The sequence below is a fragment of the Larus michahellis genome, chromosome 9 (genome assembly GCF_964199755.1).
Source record: "Larus michahellis chromosome 9, bLarMic1.1, whole genome shotgun sequence".
In the NCBI taxonomy this organism is placed as follows: domain Eukaryota; kingdom Metazoa; phylum Chordata; class Aves; order Charadriiformes; family Laridae; genus Larus; species Larus michahellis.
Genome location: NC_133904.1, coordinates 489,623 through 516,986, shown reverse-complemented (window position 1 = coordinate 516,986; position 27,364 = coordinate 489,623). Strand labels below are relative to the sequence as shown.

The 27,364-nt window shown below is 63.4% G+C and overlaps 2 protein-coding genes across 3 annotated transcripts in view; one reads left to right on the top strand and one right to left on the bottom strand.

Moving 5' to 3' along the window:
• Positions 1-727: 727 nt before the first annotated feature.
• On the bottom strand, positions 728-8,679 carry AP3S2 (adaptor related protein complex 3 subunit sigma 2). 2 transcript variants are annotated; one of them, XM_074601923.1, is made up of 6 exons: positions 8,016-8,630; positions 7,627-7,718; positions 7,396-7,507; positions 5,674-5,745; positions 2,099-2,206; positions 728-1,564 (listed from the first exon to the last, which is right to left on the bottom strand). In XM_074601923.1, the coding sequence occupies exons 1-6, from the start codon at positions 8,082-8,084 to the stop codon at positions 1,436-1,438; spliced, it is 582 nt and encodes a 193-aa protein (XP_074458024.1). In that variant the 5' UTR covers positions 8,085-8,630; the 3' UTR covers positions 728-1,435. The 2 variants fall into 2 exon arrangements, with proteins under 2 accessions (XP_074458024.1, XP_074458025.1); XM_074601924.1 differs by lacking the exons at positions 728-1,564; positions 2,099-2,206 and adding an exon at positions 2,219-5,249 and having other exon boundaries at positions 8,016-8,679.
• Positions 8,680-12,194: 3,515 nt separating this feature from the next.
• ZNF710 (zinc finger protein 710) overlaps positions 12,195-27,364 on the top strand; it is a 30,934-nt gene continuing 15,764 nt past the window's right edge. Inside the window, exon 1 of the mRNA XM_074601918.1 lies at positions 12,195-12,290. The gene's annotated coding sequence lies outside the window, so the exon portion shown is untranslated. The remainder of the gene's footprint in view (positions 12,291-27,364) is intronic.

The following is a 27,364-nucleotide window of genomic DNA, read 5'->3' as shown; positions in this document are numbered from 1 at the left end:
GGGAGGGGAGACAGCAGGAAAATTCCTTCCAGGCAGAGTCACGGTTTCCCTGCCAGGGGAAGTGGAGGCAGAGCCCGGCGGGAGCGCAGCTGGACCGGCCGTGGAGGGGAAGCAGAGGAAGGGGCCCCCTGAGCTACCCCAGAGGCTGGTGGCCAGATGGAGCCGTGGCAGAGCCAGGGGCACAGGGCACCCAGCTCAAGGAACCCGCTGCTCAGGGACCTTGCTGCCTGTCCCGTCCCCTGCAGCCATGCTCAGTCTGACCCCCAGGGACCAGCCCCGCTCCCCCCAGGCCTCGGTGGGGGACACTATCCCCAGGCCCACAGCCCCCACCGAGCCATCCGGGGCTCACAGCTGCCCCGAGAGCGGACCAGGGATGCTCTGCGGCAGAGAGAAGGCAGGAAAGCTGGCAGGAGGGCAGGGGGCACTGGCAGACAGGCTGCTGCCCCTGCCCCCAAAGGCCCAGAGCAGCGGACGGCGCTGTCACAGCCCAAGTGGGGCAGCTGCAGCCAGAGACCCTGCCCTGCAGCCCATGCTGCGGCAACCCCATCCCTCCCCCAGGTGGGGTCCAGGACCCATTTCACCCCCTGGGCCCCAGCCTCCCCGCCAGCCGAGAGTCCCCGAAGGCTGCAGCCACCCTGCAAGAGCTGCGCAGAGCCCCTGGCCCCCACAGCCCCCTCCTGGCACTCCCCCCGGCGCCGGGCCAGCAGCACCCACGGCAGACATGGAGGCAGGTTCACAAGGTGGTTTATTAGGACACAGGGACATGCTCCAGCAGGCCCCAGCCTGGCCCCAGCCCTGCCAGCCCAGCAGGCGGCCCCCCCTCGCTGCCAGCACCCCCAGCTCCAGCAGGTTCTGCCCGCGCTGGCCCCAGCTCCAGCCCTCGCAGCTGCCCCATGAGCAGCCCCGACCAGGCCGGTTCCACCCCCAGCCAGACCCCACGAGCAGGACCAGGGCGGGCGCAGGGATGCAGGGCAGGGGACAGTCCGTCCCGGGGAGGATGGAAGAGATGACAACCTGTGGCTCCTGCAGGAACCATCAGCTACAGGTGCATTTTTACAACCAGGAATCCCAAGACGTGCTGGGAGAGGCAGGAACTGGCTCTTCCCCTGTGAGGGGAGATGCTGGGCATCCACAGGGAGGGAGGAGGGAGGGGAAGAAAGGCCACCCTTGTTGGGAAACCAGAGAGCGGAGCCGAGCCCAGGTCCAAGGTGACGGACAGACAGGCAGCACCACCACCTCAGCTCCCGCTGAGCCCCATCACCGCTCCCTACCCTCTGCCAGCCAGCCCGGCACCCCGGCAGCACGCCGGGCTCTCCGTGTGCCGCGGGGGCAGAGACCCAGAGCGGGCAGGGGGAGCCCAGCAGAGCCCAGCTCCTCTTCCCAGCCAGCCCAGGCCACAGCCCGTGCCCGGGCAGCCCTCCCCGCCGCGGGACGCTCACATGAACTGTGACAGGTTGGGCACTTTGATGTTGATGTCTCCGATGTTGATGTTGCGAGGGATCTCTGGCAGGTTGATGTTCTTCACAGCCGAGACTGCGCGGGAAGGAGCGGCCGAGAGGCCTCCCTGCGACGGGAGGGACCAGTGACCACCGTCCCCTTGCCCCCCGCAGCCCCCCTGCCAGGGGCTCCCGGCTGTTCCCGGCTCAGCCCCGTGCTTTGCAGCAGGAGCATCCCCAAACCGAGCCCTGCTCCGTGCTGCCCTGCCTGCCCCGAGCCCCTGGGCCCAGCCACATCCCCCCAGGTGCAGCTCGGCGCGAGCACACGGGGAGCAGCCCCCACGTCCACCTCCCACCCTGCGGTGGACCCCGTCCCACGAACAGCGCGGGATCGGGAGCCGGAGGGGCAGCGTGGTGCTTCCCTGCGACCGCAGCAACGCTGCGTCTTCACAACAGGGCAAACAAGGGCAATAAACCTTTCGCTGCCTCAGATTATAAACCTTGATGGGAACAGCCGTTGCCACACTCCTAAACTGCAGGAAGCACAGCTGGGGAGGGGTGCCCTCCCCAGCCCTCCCCCCAGGGACTCAGGCAGAGACTGGAGACACCCACACGCGGCAGCTCCCGACCCCCGCGGGGAGAGCCGCAGCATCGCCGCTCACCTCCGCCTTCTCCAGCTTGCTCTGGGCCTCCACCTGCGCCACGATCTCGTTCATGTTGGTCTCCAGCACCATGCCGCCGATCACCACCTCCTGCAGGATGTGGTGAACCTGTGAGGGAAGGGAAGGAAGGGAAGGCTGCGAACCCGGCGCAGCGCAGGGACGGCCAGGAGCAGCCCCAGTGCCTGCAGGCTGGTCTGGAAGCGCGCTGGGTGCTGGCATTTCCCCCGAGAGACGCAAATCCAGCCCCAAATCCAGCTCCATCCTGCCCTCAGCCCCACAGCCCCGACACCAAGAGGGCGGTCATGGTCCCCAGCATGGGGGCCTCCAGCAGCCCCGTTCACTGCTTGTACCTCTGCTCTGGGGGACACCCACCACAGGGGCCGGAGCGAGTGTCACCCGCCGGGCCAGCAGGCACAAGGCAGCCCCTGGCGAGGCTCGTCCCGGCCCGTGCCGCTGGCACACCCTGCCTGCCCGTCTCCGACGCCTCGGCTGAAGTCTGATGCCCCCCGGGCCGGGGACAGGCAGGAACCCTGCGTGCTGGGGAGGGGCCCAGGGGCAGCAGAGACGCCAGGGTCTCTGGAGCCATCGGGCAGGACGCTCCTTCCCAGAACCAGTTTCTTCAACCCAGAAAGCCAGGCCAGAGCCCAGGTTCTTTGCTTTCTCTTAGGAAAGGCGGGACCGCGACACACGCACAGAAAAAGCATGATACTGCTAAGAGAGTCTGCTCCCTTGCCCGTGTCCCGGGATGAAGCAGAGCAGCCTCACGGCCGCGAGCTGCTCCCACCGGGGACCGGCCGTGCCCCGCAGCCACCGCAGGAGAGAGCCCATCGCGGTCGCTGCCGCGCACGCTGGGCCCCGCTCGCCCTGCTGAGCCAGCAGCTCCCCACCCCCGCCCAGCGCAGATAAACCGTTTATGGGTCTCCGCTTACTTCCGCGTAAGAGGCTATTACTGGAAGATGGTTAAGTTTTTATCTTGTTTTATGGTTTCATGAGGGCAGGTTGCGCTGCGTGGCACGTACCACCAGGGCAATACCATGAAAAATAACGCATGCCAGAGAACCTGCTAGAAGGGGGAAACGTGGCTGAGTGCGAGCGGGAAGCCTGGTGCCCGCAGGTCTCCCCCCGGGGCCCGTCCCGCTCCCACAGCACCAGCACGGCGCGGGGTCAGGCAGCGCCCGGGGCGAGCCGCGGGTGACACCGCACCTTCCCGGCACCCGCAGCGCTGCTCCCGCTCTCCCTCTGCTCGGCCCAGCCCCGGCAAACGCCGCACCGGATGGTGCTACCAGCTCCCCGCAACCGGAGAGCATTCGGGCCGCAGGAAATGCTGCTCCTTCCAGATCTGGCTTCAGCCCAAGTTGGACCAAAACCAAGAGGGAAGACATCCCAAGCAAGCTTTTGTTTTCCAACCCGAAACACAGCACTTCCTGAACAAACCGTGCCCTCTCCAGGACCTTGCAGCTGCCTTAGCGAAACTCACGTTCTCCTCCAAGGTGGGAAGCACAACCAGGGGCTGGGCCAGAGCCTCCCCGCGGCTTCGTGGCTCCAGCCTCCCCTTGCGAAAAAGGGATCCCCGCAGCCCTGCGGCTGCGGCTCCCAAAGCCGACAGCCTGGAAGCGCTGGTGTCACTGGTGCCCGAGAACCACACACCCAACCGCCCCGTCCAGCTGCCCGCTGCAAGGCCAGGGACCCAAAACCCGCAGCAGCTCCCATTTCAGGGACAACACGGAGTGTAAGGTGTACCTTAAGGCAGTAACAGAAAATCACAGGACCCAGACAAGGCTGCGCCCAAATCCCCGCCAGAACCTGCTGGGCTGGGGATGTTCACAGCCAACGTCTCTGCCTGACACATCAGCGCTCTCCCGTTAACGCTGCCCTCATTTCTCCTGTTCCAGTCGGGAACTCGGGAGCTCTGCAGTCCATGTGAGAGCGGAGGGCAGCACCGAGCCCCATGCGGCTCCTGACACACTGACGTCCTGGAGGCAGGGCTCTATGGGAGCATCGCCCTGCCCGGGCATCCGAGGGGCAAGACCCGGGGAGCGGCAGGACACTCCTGTATTCCCAGCACCCCTTACGCTGCCCAGCTGTAACCAAGCTCTTGGAAGCACCGGCACTCAACACGAACACATCCGAGAAATAAATACATGCCAAATATAGAAAGAGAGATAAAAGGACCAACTGATAGCCGCCAAGGACTGAAGTCACAGCTGGGAGCACAGGATGGGAAGTAAACAACCGGACTGGCAGCACAGCCCCGGGGTGAGGAGCCCAGGGCCTCCCCTATCCGAACCCTCCGACTCCCGTCTCCTTCCAACCCCCGCTTGGCAGGAGAGGTCGGAGGAAGGGAGATCCGTGCTACCGCCAGGGAAACAGACACCAGCAGGGTAATCTCTTCTGCCCGTGGGCTGCGGACGGAGTGTAAAGCTGCCCGGCCTTGGCCACACCACAAGATAATTAACCGAGGGCTCATCCTCCGCCAGATGTGGGCAGAGGTGAGCTGGGCGGCTGCCATGCCCTCTCCGGCAGCACGCCTCCCTCCGCCTCACTCCTCCTTCCTCGCCTTTTGCTTGCTTTGATAAGAACGCTTTTGCTGACGAGATAATCAACCTTGTAACATTTCTTGAGGTTTACACTCGGGCAAATTATGAAATAAAAGTTGCGAGTACATTCAGCTGATGCGGCTCGCCTTCTGAGAAGATTTGCTAACTCCCCTCCTCTGCCAGAGTTCGTAAGCTGGGATCGCCAACAGAAAGGGAACGTTTTACAGCCTTATTGATTTTTTTTTCCCCCACTCCTCTTTTTGTTGGCACGTTTTGTTCTTCAACAAAGCAAGAAAACCCTTATCAACAGCAACACAAGTCCAGCACACGTCAGCTAAGCCTCTCTCTCCAAGTCCCGGTTATCTTCAGCCCCATCTCCGAGATAATCAGAGGATAGGTTTCCGCCCAGAAGATCTGCCCAGCTATAGAGGAAGCATCAAAGGCTGTGGCTCAAACAAAAGTTTACCAAACACTTTGTATTCCAAACACTCCCATTGTTCCTTCCCCTTTTTTTTTTCTTCCTGCAGCTCTAGTCCAATGTTAACAGGAGTCCCAGCGGGTCCCCCGGCACAGGGGAAGAGGCGAAACTCTCCTGCACGAGGCCAGAGCCTGCCCTGCAGAAGAGCAAGAGCGAACCCTCAGCGCGGATCCCTGTCACCAGGCAGCAGGGTTACCCAGCGTCGGTGTCAGCCCCCGGGACAGCCCCCCCGCCCCCAGGGCTGTGCTGCAGCAGAGAGTGCAGCCCCGCAGCAGCAATGCAACAGGGCGAGTGTCAGCGTACCCGAGGGCTCAGAACACAGCCCAGCGTCTCGCATCTCGGGGGCCACAATGTGAGCGGCTTAAGAAGCCCCCACACTGCCAACAGCCAGGATTTCACTCTCTCCCAAAAAAGCAACGCCTAACGCACCACCGGTCTCTCCTAAAGAGCTCCAGAGCTCAAGGACTGGCAGCTCCTGTCCGCAAGAGCACGGGCTCCAGGGAGGGCAGGGCTCCGGGGCAGGCAGGCGCTGGGAGGAGCGCACAGAGCCTACAACCCACCTTGTCCATGTGGAAGATGAGGTCCAGCTCGCAGACATTCTCAAAGCACTTGTCCAGCGTCTCCACAAACACCTGAGGAGGCGGAAAGGGCAGGTCAGTACAGAAGACGCGTCAGGACGCTGCCCACACGCAGCCCCAGGGCCCGCAGGCACAAAACCCTGCAGCCCTGACCAGAAACTGCAAAAGCAGCCGCTGCGCCCCGTACTGGCACCGGAGCGGGGACAAACCCCCCTCAACAACCCCATCTCCCCTCCCTGGCAGGGAAGTGCCAGTTCCCGGGGCAAACAGGCAGCTCCACCCGGGGGCTGCCCGGGACCCCCAGCGCCGCAGCAGCAGCCGGAGGCAGCGCGGGTCAGGGATTGCCACGCAGGCACCGGTGCCAGTCCCTGCTGCACCACGGAAACCGGAGCAAGAAGCGCAGAGCTGCTCCAGGAGAGTCTGTCCTGGGAAGGGGCCGCAGATGGAGCGGGAGCCCAGCCATGGCTGGGCCGGCTGCAAAGATGGGGCACAGTGGGGCCGGGCTGGGCAGCAGGGAGGGCTCCCTCCCAGCAGTGGCGTGTGCCCACCCGCTGGTGCCGTCAGGCGCCGCCTGCGTCCCCGGAGCCGCTCACTGCGGGGACCTGGTCAAGCCCCAGTGCAAGGGGCCCGGCACGAGGTCAAGGGCACCGAAACAGGGGGCTTGGCCGTTCTGGGGGGAATCCCAGGCGTTGACGTCCTGATCTGCTGCAGTGCTGGGACAATGGCTGTCACCATGTCCGGGGCAGGGCTGCAGCCACCCGAACAGCCCGAGTTACGGGAACTGAGTTACGGGAACCCGCACTACAGGGCGGGTGACCCAAGGAGGACAAGTGGCTTCTGCCAACTCCTGCGCCAGCACTCCCGCCTGCCCTCAGCTGGATCTAGCAAAGGCCCCTTCACAAGTCCGCAGCGTTCGCACACAATTTTTAAAATACACTTGTAGTTTTGGGCCCCTCACCACAAGGAAGACACTGAGGGGCTGGAGCGTGTCTGGAGAAGGGCAATGGGGCTGGTGAGGGGTCTGGAGCACAAGTCCTGTGAGGAGCGGCTGGGGGAGCTGGGGGTGTTCAGCCTGGAGAAAAGGGGGCTGAGGGGAGACCTTCTCGCTCTCCACAGCTCCCTGAAAGGAGGGGGTAGCCAGGGGGGTCGGGCTCTTCTCCCAAGGAACGGGCGATGGGACAAGAGGAAATTGCCTCACGTTGTGCCAGGGGAGGTTTAGGATGGATATTAAGGAAAATTTTTTCACCAAAAGGGTTGTCAAGTATTGGAACAGGCTGCCCGGGGAAGTGGGGGAGTCGCCATCCCTGGAGATGTTTAAAAGCTGAGCAGACGTGGTGCTGAGGGACATGGGTCAGTGGTGGGCCTGGCAGTGTTGGGTTAGCAGTTGGACTCGATGATCTTAAGGGTCTTTTCCAGCCTAAATGATTCTATGATTCTATTTTTTATAGAAATTCATTTGGATTGACCTCCCCTGGTGCTCCCAGGTGGAGGGGCTGCGTATCGGCTGACACGCTGCAGCATCCCCTGCCCATGGCAGCCCCCGAACAGCTTCAGCCACCTCCAGAAGGTCTGGCACAGGGATGCCACAGACACGAAGTGCACCGGAACGCTGTGGGGGCCGGGCCCCCCAACACGGACCGTGCTTCGGGGGAAGGCACCCACCGGCCACCTCGGGGCAGCGAACGCGGCTGCGGAGAGACCGACCTGGATGAGGTCCAGGATGCCCAGCTCGCTCTCCGAGGAGTCCACGCAGAAGACGAAGTACAGCGTGGCGTAGTGGCGGTAGATCAGCTTGTAGTCCGAGCCGCCAAACAGGCTGCGGAGACACGAGGAGGGGTGAAGGGCTTTGGGGGGGGGACACACGCTGCCACGGGGCTCCCCCGGCCACAGGGACGGCCCTGCGCGGCCCCCATCGCCGGAGGGGACGTGGGTTACCTGCCGCACTCCAGGAAATTGCAGATGTGGTCATCCCGCTTCAGCACCAGGTGGAAAGTCTCCCGGATTATCTGCTGCTGGACCTCCTCTGCCTGACGGGAGGTGAGGGCAAGCACCCATGGGTGCACGGCCTGCAGGACCCGCGGCCCCCGCTGCCCCCGGGACGCCGTGAGCCGCCAGCTCCGGGTGGCAGCAGGTCCCAGCTCCCGGCCGGCCCTGCCACCGCAGGCACAGCCATGGGGGTGACCTGGCCACGGGGCACCCCGAGGGACCCCCGGCACCCCCAGCCCCACACCGGGCTCAGGGACCCGCTGCCACCAGCCCCACGGGCAGCCCGGTCCCCGTCCCCGTCCCGGTCCCTGTCCCCATCCCCATCCCCGTCCCCGCACCAGGTGCTGGTAGAAGCGGACGAGCCGCGGCTTGCCGTGGTTGTTGAACACCAAGATGGCGTTGATCATCCCGGCGGCTGGACGGGCCGGGCCGGGCCGGGAGCAGCACCAGGGCCGCCGCGGCCGCAGCCTCCCCGCAGGAAACCCCTCACCCGCCCCGGAAGCGGCGGCGGCGGCGACGGGGCGGCGCTCCGGCCCGGGCCCCGGTGGGCTGAGCCCGGGCGGCCCCGCGGGGACCGTGCGCCCCGGCAGCGCCCGGGGACGGGCCTCGGCGACCGGGCTCAGGGGGGATGCTCAGAGCCCCCTCTCCGGCAGGGACCAGCCGGGGCCGCAGCCGCTCTCCCGCTGCCAAGGCCGGGGGCTCCCCGGGACCGGGCTACTGGACCGGGGGCTGACTCGGCCCCCTCCGGGAGAGCGATAGACACTGGGGCGGAGCGGGAAGGGTCAGACGTTCCCCGCGGGCTGCGATGCGGCAGGGCATGGGCGGGTCTAGAGCCGGGCTGACCCGGTTCCGGTTCCGGTCCCGGTCCCGGTCCCGGTCCCGGTCCCGGCCTCGGCCCCGGCGTCCGCTCCCCGCCCGCGCCACCAGGGGGCGCACCAGCCCCGGCGCGACGGCAGCCGCGCGCTGCCGGGCCGCGGCGGCGCGAGCGGAGGGCGGAGCCGGGCGGTAGACCACGCCCCCTCTTAAAGGACCAGCGCCCCGCCCGGCATGGGGAGGGCTCGCAGGCGGGGTCAGAGGTCACCGGCGGGACCGGCCCGCTGCCTCCTGCCCGCACCCTGCCTGCACCCTGCCTGCCGCCGTCCTGCCCCGCTGCCTCCTGCCCTCCTGCCTGCTCCCTGCCTGCTGCCCCACTGCCTCCTGCCCCGCTGCCCTGCCAGCCCCTGCCCTGTGGGGAGGGGAGAGACCCCCCAGTCCCGTGGCGTGGGGACAGCCGGGCCAGGCCAGGCCACCGAGGGCTTTACGGGAGGACACTCGGCTGCCCGCCGCTTCCTGCCCTCCCCACAGCCCCCCTCCAGCCCCCCAGGACCAGCCCCGCCAGCGGCGGTGCCCAGGGTGCGCCGCTCCCGAGGCCCCCCCCCGGGTCAACTCCCGCTGCAATGTCCCATCAGCCGGGCCGGGCCCTCGGGGCGGCTCGGGGGGACGAGTGGTGTCATGGGGCTGCCGGCCTAGGGCTGTCCCAGCACCGAGCAGTTCCTCCCGGTGAGGGGTCCCACCGGAGCCCGTGACCCGCCGGGACGCTGCCTGCGTGGGCACCACCAGTGGCAGATCTCTGCATAACTCCCTCTGCTCGAGGGTTGTTCTGGAGAGGGAGGGGAGAAGGGATCACAGACGCCCGCAGCTGCACCGGGTGCTTTTTGAGGAGCAGGAACTGGACAAGCAGGAGCGAAGGGCGCAGGATCCCAGATCTGTGTGGAGAAACGGCACAAGCAGGTCGGGTACAATCTAAAGACCATGGCGTGTCCAAGTCACGAGTGGCAAGGGACTCCTCGTTGCCTGTGTCTCCCTGAGGACCTGGAGCAGAGCACGGGGTCACCAACGCGGTGGGCGGCATCGAGCCAGGACGGGCCCGAGGTGGCGGCAGGACGGGCCCTGGGTGCAAACCCATCCTGAGGAGTTAAAGATGTCGTCCGAAGCCAACAAGCTGAGATTCGGCAGAAACGTGCGGGGGCCGCCCTGCGGGAGGACTTGGGGGCGCGAAGGGCAGGTATCCGCCAAGCGTGGCCGTCCCTGGTCTGCTGAGCACGGGGGAGCTCCAACAGTGACCAGGGTGGGACCCTGCACTTCACCAGGGGACATTTAGGGGGTGCCAGGAGGGAGCAAGGAGAATGACAAGATGCCCAAGTCCTTGGCTCGCAAGGAAAGGAGAGGGGAAGAACTTCAGGTGTCTGCAAAAAGAGATGGCCACCATCTGCTGCTGCCTGTGGGCGTTATGGGTCGAGAAATCACAAAATCAGCTTCAACGGCAGCAAGGAAATCTCGTGTTCTCAGCTCTTCTGGCCACCGAGCCCACCCTGCTGGTTGCAGAGCCCCTCTCGCTGGAGGCTGAAGGCCGCGGGAGGTAAAGGGGACCCCTAAGGTCCCCTGCCCCAGGCCTGGCTGCAGCAGCGTCACCCAGAGCCAGTGGCCACGGCGGGGCTGGGGGTGTCTGCGGGGATGGAGACACCCCCCCCGGCCCTGGGCAGACGTCCCCAGGTGGCACCGTCCCCCGGCAGGGTCCAGGTGGGACGTCCCCACAGACACCTCCCCGCGACGGCCTCCGGGACGGCGGGAGGCACCGGCCTCCGCTGAGGGAGAGCGATTGGCTGGGCCTCCACTCGGGGACAGCCATTGGCTGGGCTTCACCTCCGCCACACCTGATTGGCTGAGACCTCTGCAGACACCGGGTGTTCCTCTGCTGCGATAGGCTGTGGGTGCTCCCGGCCTGGCGTCCTGATTGGCTGAGCTTGATGCAGCTTCATATCTGCCTGTCCTGATTGGCTGAGCCTGCTGCAGCCTCGTGTCTCCCCGTCCTGATTGGCCGAGGACACGCAGCCGCGTGTTCCCGGGTCCCGGTTGGCTGCGGTGGCCGCGGGGCTGCTCCCGGCAGGCGGGTGCTGGGGGCCGCTCCCCACTCGGCCGCCCCCATGGGGGCTGCCGTGCCACTGAGCCCGGTCCCACCGCGGGCGCTGGGGCCTCCCCACGCTGACGCCTGGCGCTCGCCATGTGCCCGGCTCTGCATCCTGCTCCGCACCCTGCTCCGGGCGCACGCAACGGACGCTGCGGGAATTTAGGGGAGAGAATTCCTTCAGCCGCGTTTCTGAGCCTTTAATATTTGCAGATACCGGCGCAGGCAAACCCGTCCTCAGCGCAGCGCCCGGGGCGAGGCGGGATGGCAGGCACCGGGAGAGAAATGGGGGTCCAGGGGGGGTTCCCAGCACCGGGGCTGGTCTCTGGGAGTGTTCCCACCTGGGCCGGCCCGACAGCAGGAACACGGTGACAGCTTGGTCACCTCTCTGACACACAGCGGGTGTGGAGAGCCGTAAGAACCCACACTGACAGCTTAAACGGGCTGGCGAGGCCAATTTTCATCCGGGAATACAAAAACCCACTGAAAACCAGAAGTGTGCCTGCCAGACAAAGGACTGCGTTTTTAGACAAACTCTTTGCTGCGATTAGTCTGTCCAGCTCCACCTGCTTCCATGGAGATAAGAATCTCCCTCTCCCGACGCAGCAGCCGCATCCTGGCCACCCTCACGAACACCTTCTCCCAAGAGGAGGAGACCCTCACCCCCCTGGCCAAGGGGGCGAGCGCTCCCGTCCCCCATCCCCAGCTGAGAGACACTTGGCAGTCGCCATCCACTCCCCTCACCATGCCGGGTCACGGCCCTGTCCCTCCTTTTGGGGACCTGCCACCTCCTGCCACCGCAGCCCCGTCCCTCGCCCCACCATGGCGGACTTTGGCCTCTCCCTCCATCGCTGCCTGTGAATAACCCCAGGGCGGTTAAAGAGCATCCCCCGCCCCAAGACCCTCAGATTTCTGGAACATCCCAAATTCTGCTCATCCCTTTCTTTTTTTGGGGGGGGTCTGTCCACCAGCTGGTGCGACACAAACCTGCACACGTTTTCTGGGGCGCGGATGATCTTTCCCGTACACCCACCCTCACCGCGGAGGAGGCGAGCGATGCCCACCGGGAAATCGGGGTCCCACCACCCATCCCGACGCCCACGGCTCCTCCGGGCACCGTGGGAGCATCCCTCTATGGGGCAATAACCCCCCAAAAACCCAAGGGGTGCTCATCCCACGGATAAAATGACCCCTGGGGTTGGGGGTCCTGGGTGGCCGCTGTGAAAGAGATGCCGTGCGGGGCCGGTGCGGGCGCGGGGTCGGGCTGGCCAGCCCGACCCCGCGCCCGCACCGGCCCCGCACGGCGTAAGGAGGGGGATCCCCACCGTTCCCCCCCAACCCCGTTCCCACCAGACGAGCCGCGCCCCGCAGCTTTGTTCCCCGCAAGCGGTACCGAGGGCGGACCCGGCTGCGGGGGAGGCCGGGGAGCGGGATGTCGGGGATGTCGGGGCGGGGGGGGATGTCGGTGCTGGGGAAACTCGGTGGGGGGGACGCGGGGGCACGGCGGGGAGATAAAGGGCGGCCGCCGGCGGCCGAGTTAGGAGGAGCTGTTTTGCATCCCTTCACGTCAGCCCTGCCTCATTCCCTCCTTCTTCCTTCCTGCGCACCCAGCGCCGGGCCCGCAGCCGCCGCCGCCCCGCACCCCGCGGAGCCGCCGCGGGAGCGCACGGTGAGTGTGTGTCCGTGTGTCCGTGTCGCCCACCCCCACCCCCCCCTCCCCTCCCCGACCTCCACACCGCCCCCCCCACCCCACCCCCTCCCCTTACTCCACCGGAGGGGACCGTCGGTGCGCAGCCGGGGGACACCGAGTCGTCGCCGCCTTCTCCTCCGCTTCCCCCCGCCGCGGGGACGGGAGCGATGGCGGCGGGAGGGACCGGGAAGGGGACACACACACACACACACACACACACGCACACACACGCACCGGCGGTGCCCGCTCCGCACGTGGGTCCGCCGCCCCCCCCCTTTCCCCCCCCCACCCCCGACCCCGCTCCCCGCCGACAAGTTTTTCCCCGTGGCCGCTCGCAAACTTTCCCGGCGGTGGCGGGGCCGGGGAAGTTCCGGGGAGGGCGGCCCGGCCCGGCCGCGGGGCCGGTACCTGTTGAAGGAGGGAGGGGGCGCGGCGGCCCCGGGGGATGCGGCGGCCCCGGGAGCGGCTGGGGGAGGGACACGACACCCCGCGCCTGGGTGGGGGTGCCCGGAGGGGGACGGGGCGGGTGGGTGTCGGGACGGTCGCCCAGCGGCACCCCGGGGTGCCCCGGGCCGGCGGGGGGCGGGGGGGGGGGCCGGGCCGGCGAGTTGATGGCGAGGAGGGGGAGAGGGGGGGGCAAAGCCGTGGGGTCCCCGGCGCGGGGCCGCGGGCGAAGTTTGGGGACAGTTTGCTGGGGACCGTGCCGGGGGTGGGTGTCCCGGCTGAGCTCCCCCGTATCGACAGCAGCAGGGGCGGGGGTGTGAAGTGAAATGGGTGGGTGACTCCGGGGGGGCCCACGCCGCACTGTCCCACGCCGGCCACGGAGGCGCCCCGAGGTTTCCCGGTGCCGGGACCCCCGATGGCCCCGCGGGAGGTTACCGGGCCGGGGGCTCTGCTGCTGCCGGGCCGGGGGCTGCTTCGTCTCCTGCTGCCCTGCCAGGGCCGGCGGCTCGTCCCGGGCCCCATTTGTGCAGCCTTTTGATAGCTCCCTGTTAATCAACAGGATGCGGTGGTTAAATTAGTTATAATTAATTAATTAGTCAATCATTAGTAGTTTCTTTGTAAGCAGCCTGTGTGGGCAGAGGAGGGGGAGCGATGGGAGTGGAAGGCGGCATCCCGGATCCCGTCTTCCCGTTGGGCCCGGACCCAGCAGCGCCATGAGCTCCACCGGGCTCTGCCGTGGGGTTCCTGCTCTGCTCCGCGCTCCCGACCTCGGCTCGGCGGCTTCTTGCGCCTCTGGCTCAGCCCAGCCTCGCGACGCCGCACGCCGCCATCCCCGGCTTGTGCAGGTGCTGCTCTGGGCCGGCCTCGGCCTTTGTACCAGCGCGTCCCCGGCTGGAGGGAGTCCCCAGACCCACGGCTTTCCCAGGGAGGCCCCTGAGAGGTCACAACAGGGACCCTCACCTCAGCATCCCTTTGGAGCCCCTGGGGGTCACCGTCTCCTGATGGGCGGTTTGGGGGCCGCAGCTTTGCCAGCAAACACGGTTTGGGCAGCAGGACGCAGGGCTGTGACCTGTCCCCGGCTCCCGCCCCTGAGTCACAGCTTCCCCCGTGGGAGCCCGGCATGGCCCCTGCCACCACGGGCAGAGCCCGGGTCACCCCCAGCTGTGCCGGGCTCCTCTCTGCTGGTGGGCTTCCATTAACGCCCCCTTTGAATAGCGATCACGTTATATCCCCCTAAAATAGTAAATTAGACCACAGTAACCTGAGCCGTGCTACGCGCCGAGGAACGTTCCCAGCCTAAGCCTGGGAGGCGGCTGGGAGGGTCAGACCCGGGTACCTGAGGCGGGGGGAGCGGGAGCATCTTCCACGGTGCCCGAGCAGCGTGTCGCCTCTTGTTCCTTTGGACGCTGGCAGGGTTTGGTTTAATCTCTGAGAAAGTGTTTTTAGCTGGTTTTGTTGGGCCACAACACAAGGAAGGTTTTTCATTTATGAACTAGTTGAGGAAAGGCAGTGTAGAGAGGGAGGAGCGCAGACGTCGTGCTGCTCTACTGTGCAGCTGGAAACGTTAGGGAATAAGCAAAACGGTGGGTTTGTACCGCAAGGAACGTGCCAGCATAAAGTCCTGTGAGCGAGTGTTGCCTACACGCCTTACATTTATTTTACGTTTATTCTTTGTTGAGAATTAGGCTCTGATTCAGCGTCTGCTGGAGCACGGTCACCTTAGCATCAGCTGAGCGGGTCACGTCCTCGGTGTCCTGCCAGGCCCAAGGTGAGGGGACGGCCCAGTGCCGTCCCCCGTGGGCCGGGAGCAGGGGGTTCCGGACGGTTTTATTGCCGTGGCTCCCCCGCTCCGCTGCCCACCGCAGCGTTGGGTTTCCCTTGGCCCATGACGTCCCCTCCCGTGGGAGGGCGAGCGCTGGCAGCTCCTGTCCTCGGCCCGGCCGTGCTGCACCCGCACCGAGGGCACCCGCGAGATGTCCCCGATACTGCTGGGGCCGTGCTCGCCGTGGAGGCGGCGGGGGTTTGGTGGCAGAACGGTGCTGGGCAGCTGAGATGTGCCGGGATCTTTGTGCCTGCCCTGGGCAAGGAGCCCTCGGGATGAGTCACGGTCCCCGCTGAGGTACCTCAGCCTTCCCGCAGGGCTTGACCTTGGGGACAGAGGACTGTGATCCCATGATGAGCGTTTTCCCTTTGTCCCGCTGTCCCACATTTCCTCCTGCAGCCCGAGCACCGCTCTGCTCCTCCCGTGGTCCTTCCACAAATGGCAGCACGTCGTGGTGACATTTGCGCTGGGACAGGGACCCGGCTCAGCCCACCAGCGTCCAGGCGTGGCGTTCCCTAAAAAACTCATTTCTGTCAAAATAGGCCTGGTGCAGTGGAGTGAAACGCATGAAGTCAGCCAGGAATGGTGCTTTTGCTGGAGTGGGCTGGGGGGAGGTCTGTGCTGGAGAAGCCCTTGGAGCCACCACTCTCCTCTGCCCGGGTTTCGGTGCAGGAGCAGGATTCTTCCCGCTGGGAGAACGCGCACCTAGTGCAGTTTCTTTCCCAAACTGTAAATTAAGGGGCAGGGGAAACATGATTTTAAATTTTCCTGACGGTGGTCTTTACTCTCAACTCTCTGTCCATCATCCCGGTGATGGTAAAGTATTCCTAACGAAAACAAGTAGGAACAACATGTAAGCTCCCTGCGTAAAAATCTCTTGGCAAGAGCATGGAGCTTCCACGATGCCTTTGTGCTGTCGCCATCCTCCCGCTTCTCTGAACACTTGCACAATGTTCTCCACAAAGTAGCGTAGGTTTTTTAGCAAAGGAGAAGTGACCGGGGGGGGAAGCCTACTTGTTTGCTAGATGCCAGGTCTCCTGGGTCGCTGCGAGCATTCTCAAGTGAGAAGAAAAGCCTCATCTCCCACCCTTCCTTCCTTCCTTCCACCCTTCCGTCCTTCCTTCTCCGGCCAGGGCTGATTTCTCAGCAGAGGGACGGAGGGAGACAGGCAGTGTCGGGGTCACCCTTTTGTGCAGGGCAAAGAAAAACCTGTAGGAAGTTGCTGCCGGGGTAAATCAGCGAGAAGGGGGTGACGGGGAGCAGCGGAGGCCGGGCAGGGGCAGGACGCTGCGTCAGACCCAGGTCCATCCTCAGCCCTGGGGTCTGCCCAGGAGTCTCCAGGGCCATCCCGTGTACAAAGGGTTTTAAAAAAAACCCAAGGCACGTTATTTTTCATTTGAAAGGGACAATGTCCTGCTCAAGGCTGGAGGGCCGAACAAGTTACACGGGGTCTCTGCGGGTCTGTGGGAGTGAGACGGGGGATCGGGAGCCGGGGGCCTCTGGAGGGACCGGTGTACGTTTGGACCCAGCTGCCGGTGCGGTGAGGGGCAGAAGCGCCGGGGTTTGCCCCAGGGCCCTGCGCGGCTCAGCAGTGCACAGCTCACGCGGGAGATCAGCGAAATCCCGCTTTACCCCCAAAAGTGATAGTTGCTCTCCAGGAGAGGCTCAGAGGAGGGAAAGGGCAGCGCGGTGCAGAGCGCGGTGACGGTGACATTTCCTGTGGGTAGCTGAGTAGTAACCTACAAAGGAGGAAAATTTGTGATTGTTCTTCACCTTAGAAGGTTAAAAATTAACTGTATCAACCAAGAGTCGGACCTGGGCGTTGCTGCCGGCAGCTCAGGTGAAGAGCTTTGGGATGCGGCTATGAGTGGCAGTGCAGAAGGATGGGATGCTGCTCCCCGGGGGAAGCGGGAGGGACCATGCCACTGGAAATGCCGCAGCGTTGTCAGGCAGGGGGTGTCAGGGAGGTGGTCACAGCGTGAGCGACAGGGAAGGGTCTGACAGACCGTCCCCAGGGGTGGCAGCACGTCGGGGTCACGGGGATGAGAATCCGTCTGATGCACTGGGGGGGTGACACCTGGAAAACGCTGGTGAGGACAGACGTGCAAGCAGAGAGATTTTGGTGGAGAACATTTAACGACGGGGGTCCTTACGGCTCTGGAGGAGCAGCAGTGGCAGGAGCGGGGGCGGGAGCGATGGTGGGGACAGGAGCCCTGCAGGAGGTCGGGGCTGCGGGTGCTGCCACGGGGCTGTCAGCACCCGGAGGCAGCTCCACGGGCTGAGGACCCCCCGGCCAAGGCTGGAGGGGGGGAGTGGGACGGGGGGGGCTGGGGGTGCCTGTCCGGGGCTGCAGGGGAAGGTGGGGGCAGCACCGAAACCCACCCTCAGAGCAGGGGGCTGGAAAGGGCCGGGAAAGGGTTATTGATGCTGAACATGGGGCGCAGCACTGGCCTGAAAACGGCCTAAAAATGGCCTGAAAATGGCCCTGCTCAACAGCTCCCGCTGCTGCCCGTGTGCGCACACGTGTGCACGTGTGTTTGCCCCTCGGAAGCGCCCACGGGCCGGGGGCCTCGGTGCTGCAGCGAGAAAAGCTACTTCCAGTGCGAGTGTGTTTTACATGGATGCTGTGACGCCGAGCAACCGAAACGCGTGAATTTAGTTAAAATCCAGACTCTGTTCTTCATCTGTCCCCCTTTGCTCTTCAGCACATTCTGCGGGCCCCTGACGAACACGCTTCCCCCTGGCACGCAAACCCGTGGGTATCTCCAGCGCCGCCAGCGAATGACAGACACAAAGAGGTTTTGACTAAGAAGGAAATATCAGTCAGTCCTTCAGAGGCTTTATCTCCGCACGTCAGTTTGGGGAAGAGTGTGTTTTAACTGGGAGGCAGCACGTGGACGTGTCCGTTGTTCTACTTCCACGTCTTGTGGATGTGAAACCACGTTTCTGCATCGGCGTTGCGCTCCCAGGTGCGCTTTGCTGGGCGGCGTGGGAGCTGCCGTGGCCAGATGGGGGAATTGCGTGGGGGATTGCAGGCTGGGGCCACAAACAGAAGTCGGTGCAGAAGTGAAATCTCTAGGGCTCGCTGAAGCCTTCGACGTCCTTCCCTAGGAGCCACGGCGCCAGGGTTGGGCTTGTCCCCGGGTCACCGGGCTGCGGGGAGCCGGGCTTTGCCCCTGGCAAGCAGAAGCCACCCTGGGCTGGAGCCCATGTCCTGCCCCTGGTCATGAGGGAGAGGAGGGGGAGGAAGGACGGGCAGAGCTGCAGGAGGAAGAGCGCTCGCTGGCGGCCTCTAAATTTATCTTTCCTGTTTCTCAGTAGCAGCTGCGTCTCGTGTCCGTGCTCCATGGTGCCGGGTCACTTCTCCCCTCGCTGCCCTTTCTCCTGACATTGCTCGTCCGTATTACCCAGCTTTTAACGAGCTCTCTGTCCTTTCCCTGCTTTTTTCTTTCAGATCTGTAATTCTCGAAGTACTCCCTGGTTGGTTTTCCCTTCCTTCACCCTCAGTCTGTTCTCCCACCCTGCGACCTGCCACCACTTCGGCCCTTTCCCTCCTCCCTTGCTGAGTTCCTCTCTCCCCCACACCTCACCGGCATCACACCCCCCGTCCCCGCCGACGCGGCTCCGGTTTGAATGCTCGGGACACTCCAAGCAGAGGTTTCGGCCATAACGTGCCCTCGGGCGCGGAGCCAGCGGGGGATGCAGGGAGGTGCCAGCCCACGGCAGCTCGGCCGTGCTCGTCCTGGACCCCGCTGGGGAGGTGCTGATCCCGGCCGGGAGGGACAGAGATGGCCAGGACTGGCTGGGAGGGTCCGAGGTGTCCAGGACTGGCCTGGCCGGTGGCCGCTCTTGGGAAGCGTTAGTTGTTGTTGTAAGGATGGGGATTCCAGGGAGTCGGATCCTGTTCCCAGCCGGGACACACATCCATGAGGGTTGTGGGACTCGCTCTCTGTAGAATCATAAACCCAGTCGTTCGTGTTGGAAGGGACCTTACAGCCCCCCCAGTGGCACCCCCTGCCCTGGGCAGGGACACCTCCCACCAGCCCAGGTTGCTCCAAGCCCCGTCCAGCCTGGCCTTGAGCCCCTCCAGGGATGGGGCAGCCACAGCTTCTCTGGGCAGCCTGGGCCAGGGGCTCAGCGCCCTCCCAGCCAACAATTTCTTCCCGATATCTCATCTCAGTCTCCCCTCTTCCTGATTGAAGCCGTTCCCCCTCATCCTATCGCTACATGCCCTTACAAAAAGAGGGCATGCCCTTCCTCACAGAGGACTTTCCCCTCTCGAGTACTGAAACACAGGCACCATAAAACCTGAACTCTAATCACGGAATCACGGAATCTTCAGAGTTGGAAGGGACCTCTAGAGATCATCTAGTCCCACTCCCCTGCTAGAGCAGGATTGCCTAAAGCACATCCCTCAGGGCTGCATCCAGGCGGGTCTTGCAAATCTCCAGAGAAGGGGACTCCGCACCCTCCCTGGGCAGCCTGTTCCAGTGCTCTGTCACCCTCACCGTAAAGAAGTTTTTCCGTGTATTTGAACGGAACTTCCTATGTTCTAGCTTGTGCCCATTGCCCCTTGTCCTGTCACTGGGAACCATTGGAAAGAGCCTGGCTCCGTCCTCCTTAAACCCACCCTTTAGATACTTGTAAACATTAATCAGGTCCCCCCTCAACCTTCTCTTCTCCAGGCTAAAGAGTCCCAGCTCTCTCAGCCTTTCCTCATAAGGGAGGTGCTCCAGTCCCATAATCATCTTGGTTGCCCTACGCTGGACTCTCTCCAGTAGTTCCCTGTCCCTCTTGAACTGGGGAGCCCAAAACGGGACACAGTACTCCAGTTGTGGCCTCACCAGTGCAGAGTAGAGGGGGAGAATGACCTCCCTCGACCTACTAGCCACAGTCTTCCCTATGCAGCCCAGGATGCCATTGGCCTTCTTGGCGACAAGGGCACACTGCTGGCTCATGGATAATTTGCTGTCTACCAGGACGCCCAGGTCCTTCTCCTCAGAGCTGCTTCCCAGCATGTCCGCCCCTAACCTATACTGGTGCTTGGCATTCTTCCTTCCCAGGTGCAGGACCTTACACTTGCTTTTGTTGAACCTCATTAGGTTCTTCTCTGCCTAGCTCTCCAGCCTGTCCAGGTCACGCTGGATGGCAGCACGGCCCTCTGGAGTGTCGGCCACCCCTCCCAGCTTGGTATCATCAGCAAACTTGCTGAGGGTACACTCTGTCCCCTCATCCAGGTCATTAATGAATATATTGAACAAAATTGGACCAAGTATTGACCCCTGAGGGACACCACTAATATCTCCCAGCTCTGTGCCAATTGCAATCTTTTGGTTTTTTTGGAGCCGTCTGAGAGTTACCGCTCTCAGGCCGGGATGGAGCTGCCCTCCTGGGTTTGCCCTGGGCTGTGCCCCGGCGATGCGGGTGTGCATCCTCCCTGGCTGCTCCGCGCTCCCGGGGGGGTTCACCCCTCGGCCCCCGGGGCTGCCCCGTGCAGAGCAGCTCATCGCGGGCGTCCGGCCTCACGCCGGGGTTCGTGGCACGGCTGCCCTCCAGGAAAACACCGGGTTTCTGGAAGAACAGAACCGTAGGCAGAACTGAAAGAGCCTTTTCCGTCGGTGGTGCCCAGCCTCTTCGCAGAATTTCTTCTCGTTGTTCCCCATTTTACGCCTTGGCCATTCAGCGCGCGCTTGTGAAGCCCGTCAGGGTAATTGCAGAACTCGTCTGCAGAGAGCGAGCCTTGATTTATGGGGGCTTGAGTGGTTTGGTTTCATTTTATGATTATCAACAAGGGACACATATAAGCAAATTATTTCAACAGCTGAATATTCTGTATATTTATAGGACTTTCTTGCTGTAAGACGAAAGCGTGCAGAATGCAGCAATTATGCAGATTGTGATGAAAAGGGGGATGGGGGTGGTTTGAGCCGACCTGAGCGTGAGCTGGCCCTTGGTGCTGCCAAAGCAAAGGCAAAGCTATAGACAAACCCAGCTCTGTAGATACAGTATGAAATATTTATTAAGATGAGTAAAAAGTACAAACATCCCCACCCCCCTCCGTCCTGGACACTGTTTGTCCGCTGCGTTTTCCATTATATCTGGCAACAAGCTCTTTCCGAGCACATCACGCCGGCGGGTGTCTCATTCCCTTGGTGCCCGCGGCAGCTCCCAGCCCCGCGTTTGCCCCGCACCGGCCCCGGGGGCACCGCAGGGGCGAGCTCCGGGCTGTGCCCGTGCCCGACGCTCCGGCGGCGCCATACCCTCCGGGCAGCGGCACCAACCTCTGCCCGTCAAGCACCATTTGAAAACATCGATAAATATGACATTTTGTGTAAAATTTCAGCCCCCACTGGGTGTTGGGGGGGCTGGGTGAACGCTCAGGACGTGATAACATACACAAGAACGGAAGCGCAATAAGCGGAAATTTCTTTTCACCTTGGCCCTGTGGACCCTACAGGAGTTTGCCGTTAACGCCGCGTCCTTCCAGACCGGCAACAGCTTTTGCCTTCTCCGGCGACAAAAGCAGCCATGGTCCTCTCCTGCCGGGGCTTTAAAAGACATTTGCTGCGCAGGAAAAATGCGTTTATGGTTCGCAGGCGGCCGGTGGCAAAGACGTGAATCCAATGGCAGGGGCTGCGCACCTCGTCCCCAGTGAGAAGGTGCCGAGAACTGCAGCCACCCCCAGGGACCCGGCTGCCGGACGCCCCTCCTGCAGCTCCGGGAGAGCAGAGGTGTCACCGGGCACCGCTCTGCCGCTCCCGTCTCATGCGTTTCAGGACACGGATTCCAAAATCTAGGTTTCTGCTGCCCTGAAGTCAGCAGGAGCGCGAGGGATGGCAGATGTGGGGTCCTTTCCGCAGGGAGCCCCGGGTGGTTCTCATTGATGCCTCTGAAGTGGAATAAAAAGTAGCTCAACTTAAAAAAACAAAAAAAAAAAACCCCAAACGTCACTCATAGACTGTCAAATAGTCTGAAGTTACATGCACAGCCTTTACTCTCTGAAGCACCCGTCCTGTGGCTGCCGCACATTCATTATCCTTCTCGCCGTACATTGATTATCCTTCGTTAGGGCAGACGCGGTGCCTCCTGGCTTGACGAGGCGCTTTCCATATCCCTCGCTGACTTTGCTGCCTTGACTTGTACCCGTCGCTGCCTCAGCCTTCTCGTCTGTGCTGCGTTAGGCTCCGTGCCACGGGATTTTTTCCTTTAATGCCGAAATGCGGTATTTTGGAGCAGGCTGTTTGTGTTCCCGCAGTGCCGCTGCTCGGGGTTGTTGGGGTTGGGGACACCGTCCCTGGCCCCGCAGGGCGTCGGGGGGGTGGGTGGTGGACGGGGCCGGTGTGTCTGCACCGCTGCTCGGAAGCCCGTTTGCTGAGGGTCGAGAAATGGCGGCGATGCGGGGCGTTATCCGTGTTCCCAGCTGAGCCCCGGTGCGGGCGGGCGCAGAACCGGCCTCGTGCTGCTGGGTACCGGCAGGATGGAGCTGGGCAGCGCCGTCGGCTGCGATGGCCCCTTTGCCAAGATGAGGTTTTGGCTACCGAAGCCCTCCGTGCTGGCGCCCACCAGGCAGCCGCGCTGCTGTTTGTCACCGTGTGCTCGCTGTCCCCCACGGGTGGCCGTGCGGCGGCGGGTCCTGGCTGTGGGGATGGAGCTGGGCGCCCCGGGGCTGGGGGGGGTCTCAGCCCGAGTCCCGTGGCCGTCTGTCTCCAACTCCTCTTCCCCCTCTCGCCCCGAGTTTGCAGTTGGGGTGTCACCGGAGACCCTCTGCGGTGCCCTGAGCCACAGCTGCCGGGGAGGGTGCTGAGGCTAGCGGGGCTCGGGGGGGGCACTGGGGGGTGCCCCTCATTCCTCCGACTCCCCTCTCGCCCCCTCCCGGGGTTTGTACCCTGCGGAGCGCTGCAGAGGAGCCCTGGGGGGTCCGGAGGGGACAGGGCGGGGGGAACAGCCTGCGCGAAGCCCCCGCAATGGCTCTGCGTCTGCGTGGCCGCCGGAGAGCGTCGGGACCACGGGAGCGGAGCGGGCAGGGCTGGCTTCGGCTCACCCCCGAAAGCCTGGGGGAGGAAAGAGAAGCTTCTGCTCAGAAAAGGATATGAAACCTTTTTTGCCTTGTGGATCTGAAAGCGCTGTGGGGTTTGCAGCTGAGCCGTCAGGTCTGCTCCTAAAAGGGTGCAACAGGTGCAAAAACGCTGTTGTCCGAGAAATTGGAAGTGGGACGTTGCCAGGCGTCCCAGGTCCCCAGCCCCTGCCCGCTGCGGGAAAGCTCCGATTCTCCCTCCCCCGTTCACCCACGGCCGCAGAAAAGTGCACTCCGTGCGTGCACTCCGTGTGTTCGTTATTTAACGTTTCCCCCCCCAGGGCTGGCACAACCTGGGAGCTCCAGTGGCTGATTCCGCGTGGCGGGGGTAATCCCCGAGACATCGAGCTGGGAGGTGCTGCCTGCTCCGCGCTGCCCTGGCCGTACGTCGCCTCGCAAAGGCTCATCGCGGCTCTTTGCCCTTGGCTGTGGGCAAACCGCTGTCGCGGTGTGCTCAGGGACCTGCCCATGGCCAATGGCCCACGGGGCCCAGTGCGGTCGGTAGCACTTTTCTCCAAAAAACTGCTTTTCTCGGAAAAAGTGAAGTTCACAGAGGAGACACAGAGTGAAATGTCCCCTCACCCCCTCGTCACACCAGCCTCTGATGGCAGCGGGACCCGGCTCCGCTTACCGCTGAGAGTGGGCTTCAGAAGCTCTGACGAGTTTTACATGTGAAAGATTATCCGGTCGAGTATTAATTAACACGCTCAAATTAGAACCCCTTGGCTGTGACTATCACATCACCCGGCCCAGCAGCGGTGACGGCGGACGCGGTGAGCGTCGCAGCACGCAGCAGCCCCAGCTCCGCGGGCGCATGGCGCAGGCACCGGCACTGCTGCCATGTCCGGCACCTGTCCGTGTGCTGCGGTGCGGCGTGCGGCACCGGTGGCCGAGTGCAGCCCGTGCCCGGCAGCAGGGGAGCGGGCAGGGGAGGGGGAGCGGGCAGGGGAGGGGAGCGGGCAGGGGAGGGGGTGCAGCCCTGGCAGGGCTCTGGGATCCCCTGTCTCCGACACCGGGGGCGGCTGTTTGAGGAGCAGAGGGGGTTTGCGTGCCCGTACCGCAGCCTGTGCTGAGGTTCCCGTCCGTGCTCACCCCGGGACCGTCGGTCGCCCTCTCCCCCTTCCCCGCAGAGAGAGGGGTAAGGTCTGCCCGGGCACGGGGGTGTGGGGGGAGCATTTTCCAGCACAGGGGAAGATTGAACTTGTCGGCAAAATCCCGCGCAGTCCGGAGCGTTCGCCTTCCTCCCGGCCTTTAAGTCTCCAGTTGGAGATTTGTGGCTGCCGCGAATGGACCCGGGCAGTCCCGGCGTCCCCGTTTCTCCCATTCTGGCAGCCCAACGCAGGACGGAGCCCGGGGGGGACGGGGGTGACAGGCCCAGCAGCTGCCGTCCTGCGCACGGGCAAGTTCCACAGACGGGGAATAGGAAAAATAGATTAGAATTGTTCCTAAGGGTAAGGGCAGCAATGCTCTTGAAAGTGAGACCATCTTTCTGCAGCCGGGGGGTCTCTTCCCTCCGTCCTCCCCCCCGAGAGGCGGTTTCACATCCTGTCGGGCAGCGCCGGTTCCCTCTGGGCTGGCGCACACCTCACCACATTCGTAACGTTTTGGTTGTCTTTCCCCTTTTACAGCCAGGGTTATAGATACGGGGGTGCCTGAGCCCCCGCTGGTGCCTCGGCTCCTCGACCTCCCGCCACTTTTACTGCTCCGCTTTGAGGTCCCGCCGTCGATGATTAACCCCGGCCCCGGGGGTGCTGCGCGGGGGTCCTGCCCCGGGCGCCTGCCGCCCCCCTCCCCGGGGCACCCCGCTTCCCGCTGGGCTCCGTCTTTACTACGTTCCTCTCATGGTGTTTCCACTCCCACTTTGTCCCTCTTTGTCCCACGTCCTCGTGCCTCCCTCCCCCCCGTGCTTTTGGGTTCATCTTCACGCGTGAGGGTCTGTTACCCCCCCCCCGCACCCCGCTGAAGGTGCTGAGCAGAGCGGGACGGTGCTGGGCTTTGCAAACCCACGGAAAAAGCCCCGCGTGGCCTCTCCCGCTGCTGCTTTCCTCTGCCGGGGGGGCTGCCCTGGGCACCCACCCGCCCTTCGCCCCCCGGCACCCCCAGCGCTTGGCCTGGAATCGGGCCCCTGGTTTTGCGTCCGTCACGGACGCCCCGCGTCGTTCTGTGCAAGGTTTGGGGTTTGACCTAAATCTCTGGCGCCGGCTGCCTTTCCCGGCCGCGCTTGTTCCCGCAGATCTGTTTTCCCTGGGTATTTGCTCCGTGGTTTTTCCAAGGGACGGCGCGGTGGCTTTTCATCCCAGGGACCTTCTGCGCGAGGACAGTCCTGCCCAGAGCCGCGCGCCGCCGGGTTGCATTTACTTTTGTTTTACATATCTGCATGCGTGATTACGGGGAGAGGTATTTTTAAAAGTAGCTCGGCGTCTCTTTCAGGGAGTTAGCAAAGAGCAGATTTATTTTCTGCTGTGCTGAGAATTAACTCCCCTTTCTTCCTCTTCCCTCTGCCCCCGCTGGAAAGAGAGAGAATGCAGAAAAGAAGAAAGGATTTACATTGTGGTGGTGATTGGCACGGGCTGTGAATGAGAGGTCATTTCATCTGGCTGTTTCTTTTCAAGCGCTCTTTTTTTCATGCACACTGTATTCAGGCTGGGAGCATTCTTTCTTTTCAAAGCTTCTCTGTCTGTCTCTCTCTTCCCCCTCCTTTATTTTTCATCCCTTTTCTTTACTTTTGCTGTCTTTTCATTCTGTTTTTCTCCACCCCCTTGGGGCTCCATTTTTTCTTTCCCTTTTCCTCTATTCAGTTCCTTTTTTCTTCTCGCATCTTTTTTGAATAGCTCTTCTATTTTCGGAGAGGAAAGGGAGTATGTCGGAGAGAAGTCGTTGCAGCAAGGAGGAACTTGAAAGTCTTTTCTTTCCCTGTTTATTTCACTTAAAAGCAAAAAATGTTTTCCAAGGGAGAGCGAGGATTCTGGGCGCAGGCTTTGAAGCCAGGCTGGGACGGCGGCGGGGTGGGATTTCTCCCTGCTCCTGGCCACGCCACGGGTCCCCAGCTGCTGACAAACGCCCAGCGCCCCGTAGAGCGCGGGGAGGTCGGTGGGTCGGGGCTGTTTCTGCTGGTTTGGGGTGTGGGTGCTCGTGCTGCGAGAGGGGGGTCCAGGCAGGAGCAGCCCCTCTCCCTCTCCCTCTCCCCTGGCCGCTGCTCGCCCCCACCTCCGGACACCGATTACCCATATTTGATGGCCATTTCTGTCGCTGGTGCTCCAGTGCGAGTCAACGGGAGCATTTTGAGGCATGACGTGACAACAAGCTCTGGAAGCAGATCCCAAGAGCTCTCAGCTGCGGCCGGTGTTCCCAGGCGGCACTGGGAGGAGGCGGGTGGATGGGGATGGAGAGGCCACTTTTGGCTCGTTCTGAAGGGGCAACGTTGTGCTCGCACAAGTAGCCCATGGGAATCATAGAATCACAGAGTGGTTCGGGTTGGAAGGGACCTTAAAGATCATCCATTGCCACCCCCTGCCCTGGGCAGGGACACCTCCCACCAGCCCAGGTTGCTCCAAGCCCCGTCCAACCTGGCCTTGAACCCTCCAGGGATGGGGCAGCCACAGCTTCTCTGGGCAACCTGGGCCAGGGGCTCAGCGCCCTCACAGCAAAGAACTTCTTCCTGAGATCTCATCTAAATTTCCCCTCTCTCAGTGTAAAACCCTTCCCCCTCGTCCCATGGCTCCCCTCCCTGCTCCAGAGTCCCTCCCCAGCTTTCCTGGAGCCCCTTGAGGGACTGGAAGGGGCTGGAAGGTCTCCCCGGAGCCTTCTCTTCTCCAGGCTGAACCCCCCCAGCTCTCTCAGCCTGTCCTCCCAGCAGAGGTGCTCCGGCCCTCCCAGCATCTCCAGGGCCCCACGTGGAGAGCATGGGATGTGCCGGAGCGCTGTGCCAGAAGCGGTGCTGGGACCCTGGGGCACGGGGTGGCCGTTGGGCATGGAGAGACACTCAGGTCTGGGGGACACAGGGCTTTGGGGTGCCGGGGTTCTGTGGGTTCGGGCTTTTACACGGCAGAAGAGCAGGAAGGGTCTCGTACACGTCCATGGGACCCCAGCGATTCCAGCCGGGTCCGAGGGAAACATCATCAGCAAGTTTGCAGATGACACGAAGCTAAGCGGGAGTGTTGATCTGCATGAGGATAGGGAGGCTCTACAGAGAGACTTGGATAGATTGGACCGATGGGCCACTGCTAATGGAATGAGCTTCACCCCACCGTGGCCAAACTGACGCAATCAGGACTCTGATTTTCGGAAAGCGTTTTCTGCCCATCCGTTTTAGTCTCCTCTGGTTTCCTTGAAATAAAGTGGAAGATGGGGGCTGGTCTGAGACACACGAGTGAGCGCTGGACTGGAGCCACCGGCTTCCCGGGGGCTGGGGACGGGGCTTGGGACTGGGGACAGGGATCAGGGATGGGGACGGGGATCAGGGCTGGGGACAGGGATCAGGGCTGGGGACGGGGATCAGGGCTGGGGACGGGGATCAGGGATGGGGACAGGGATCAGGGATGGGGACGGGGCTCGGAGCTGGTGGCTTCATCCTGCTGTGGGGAGCGGTGCCGGAGCACGGGGGTGTGCGGGGGCTGCTCCCCTCCTGCTCCCCCAGCCGTTCTGGGGAATAGCCTATGCGTGGAAAATCCAGGGAAGTGGGGACTCCTCGCAGGGCAGCCCCGACCACAACGC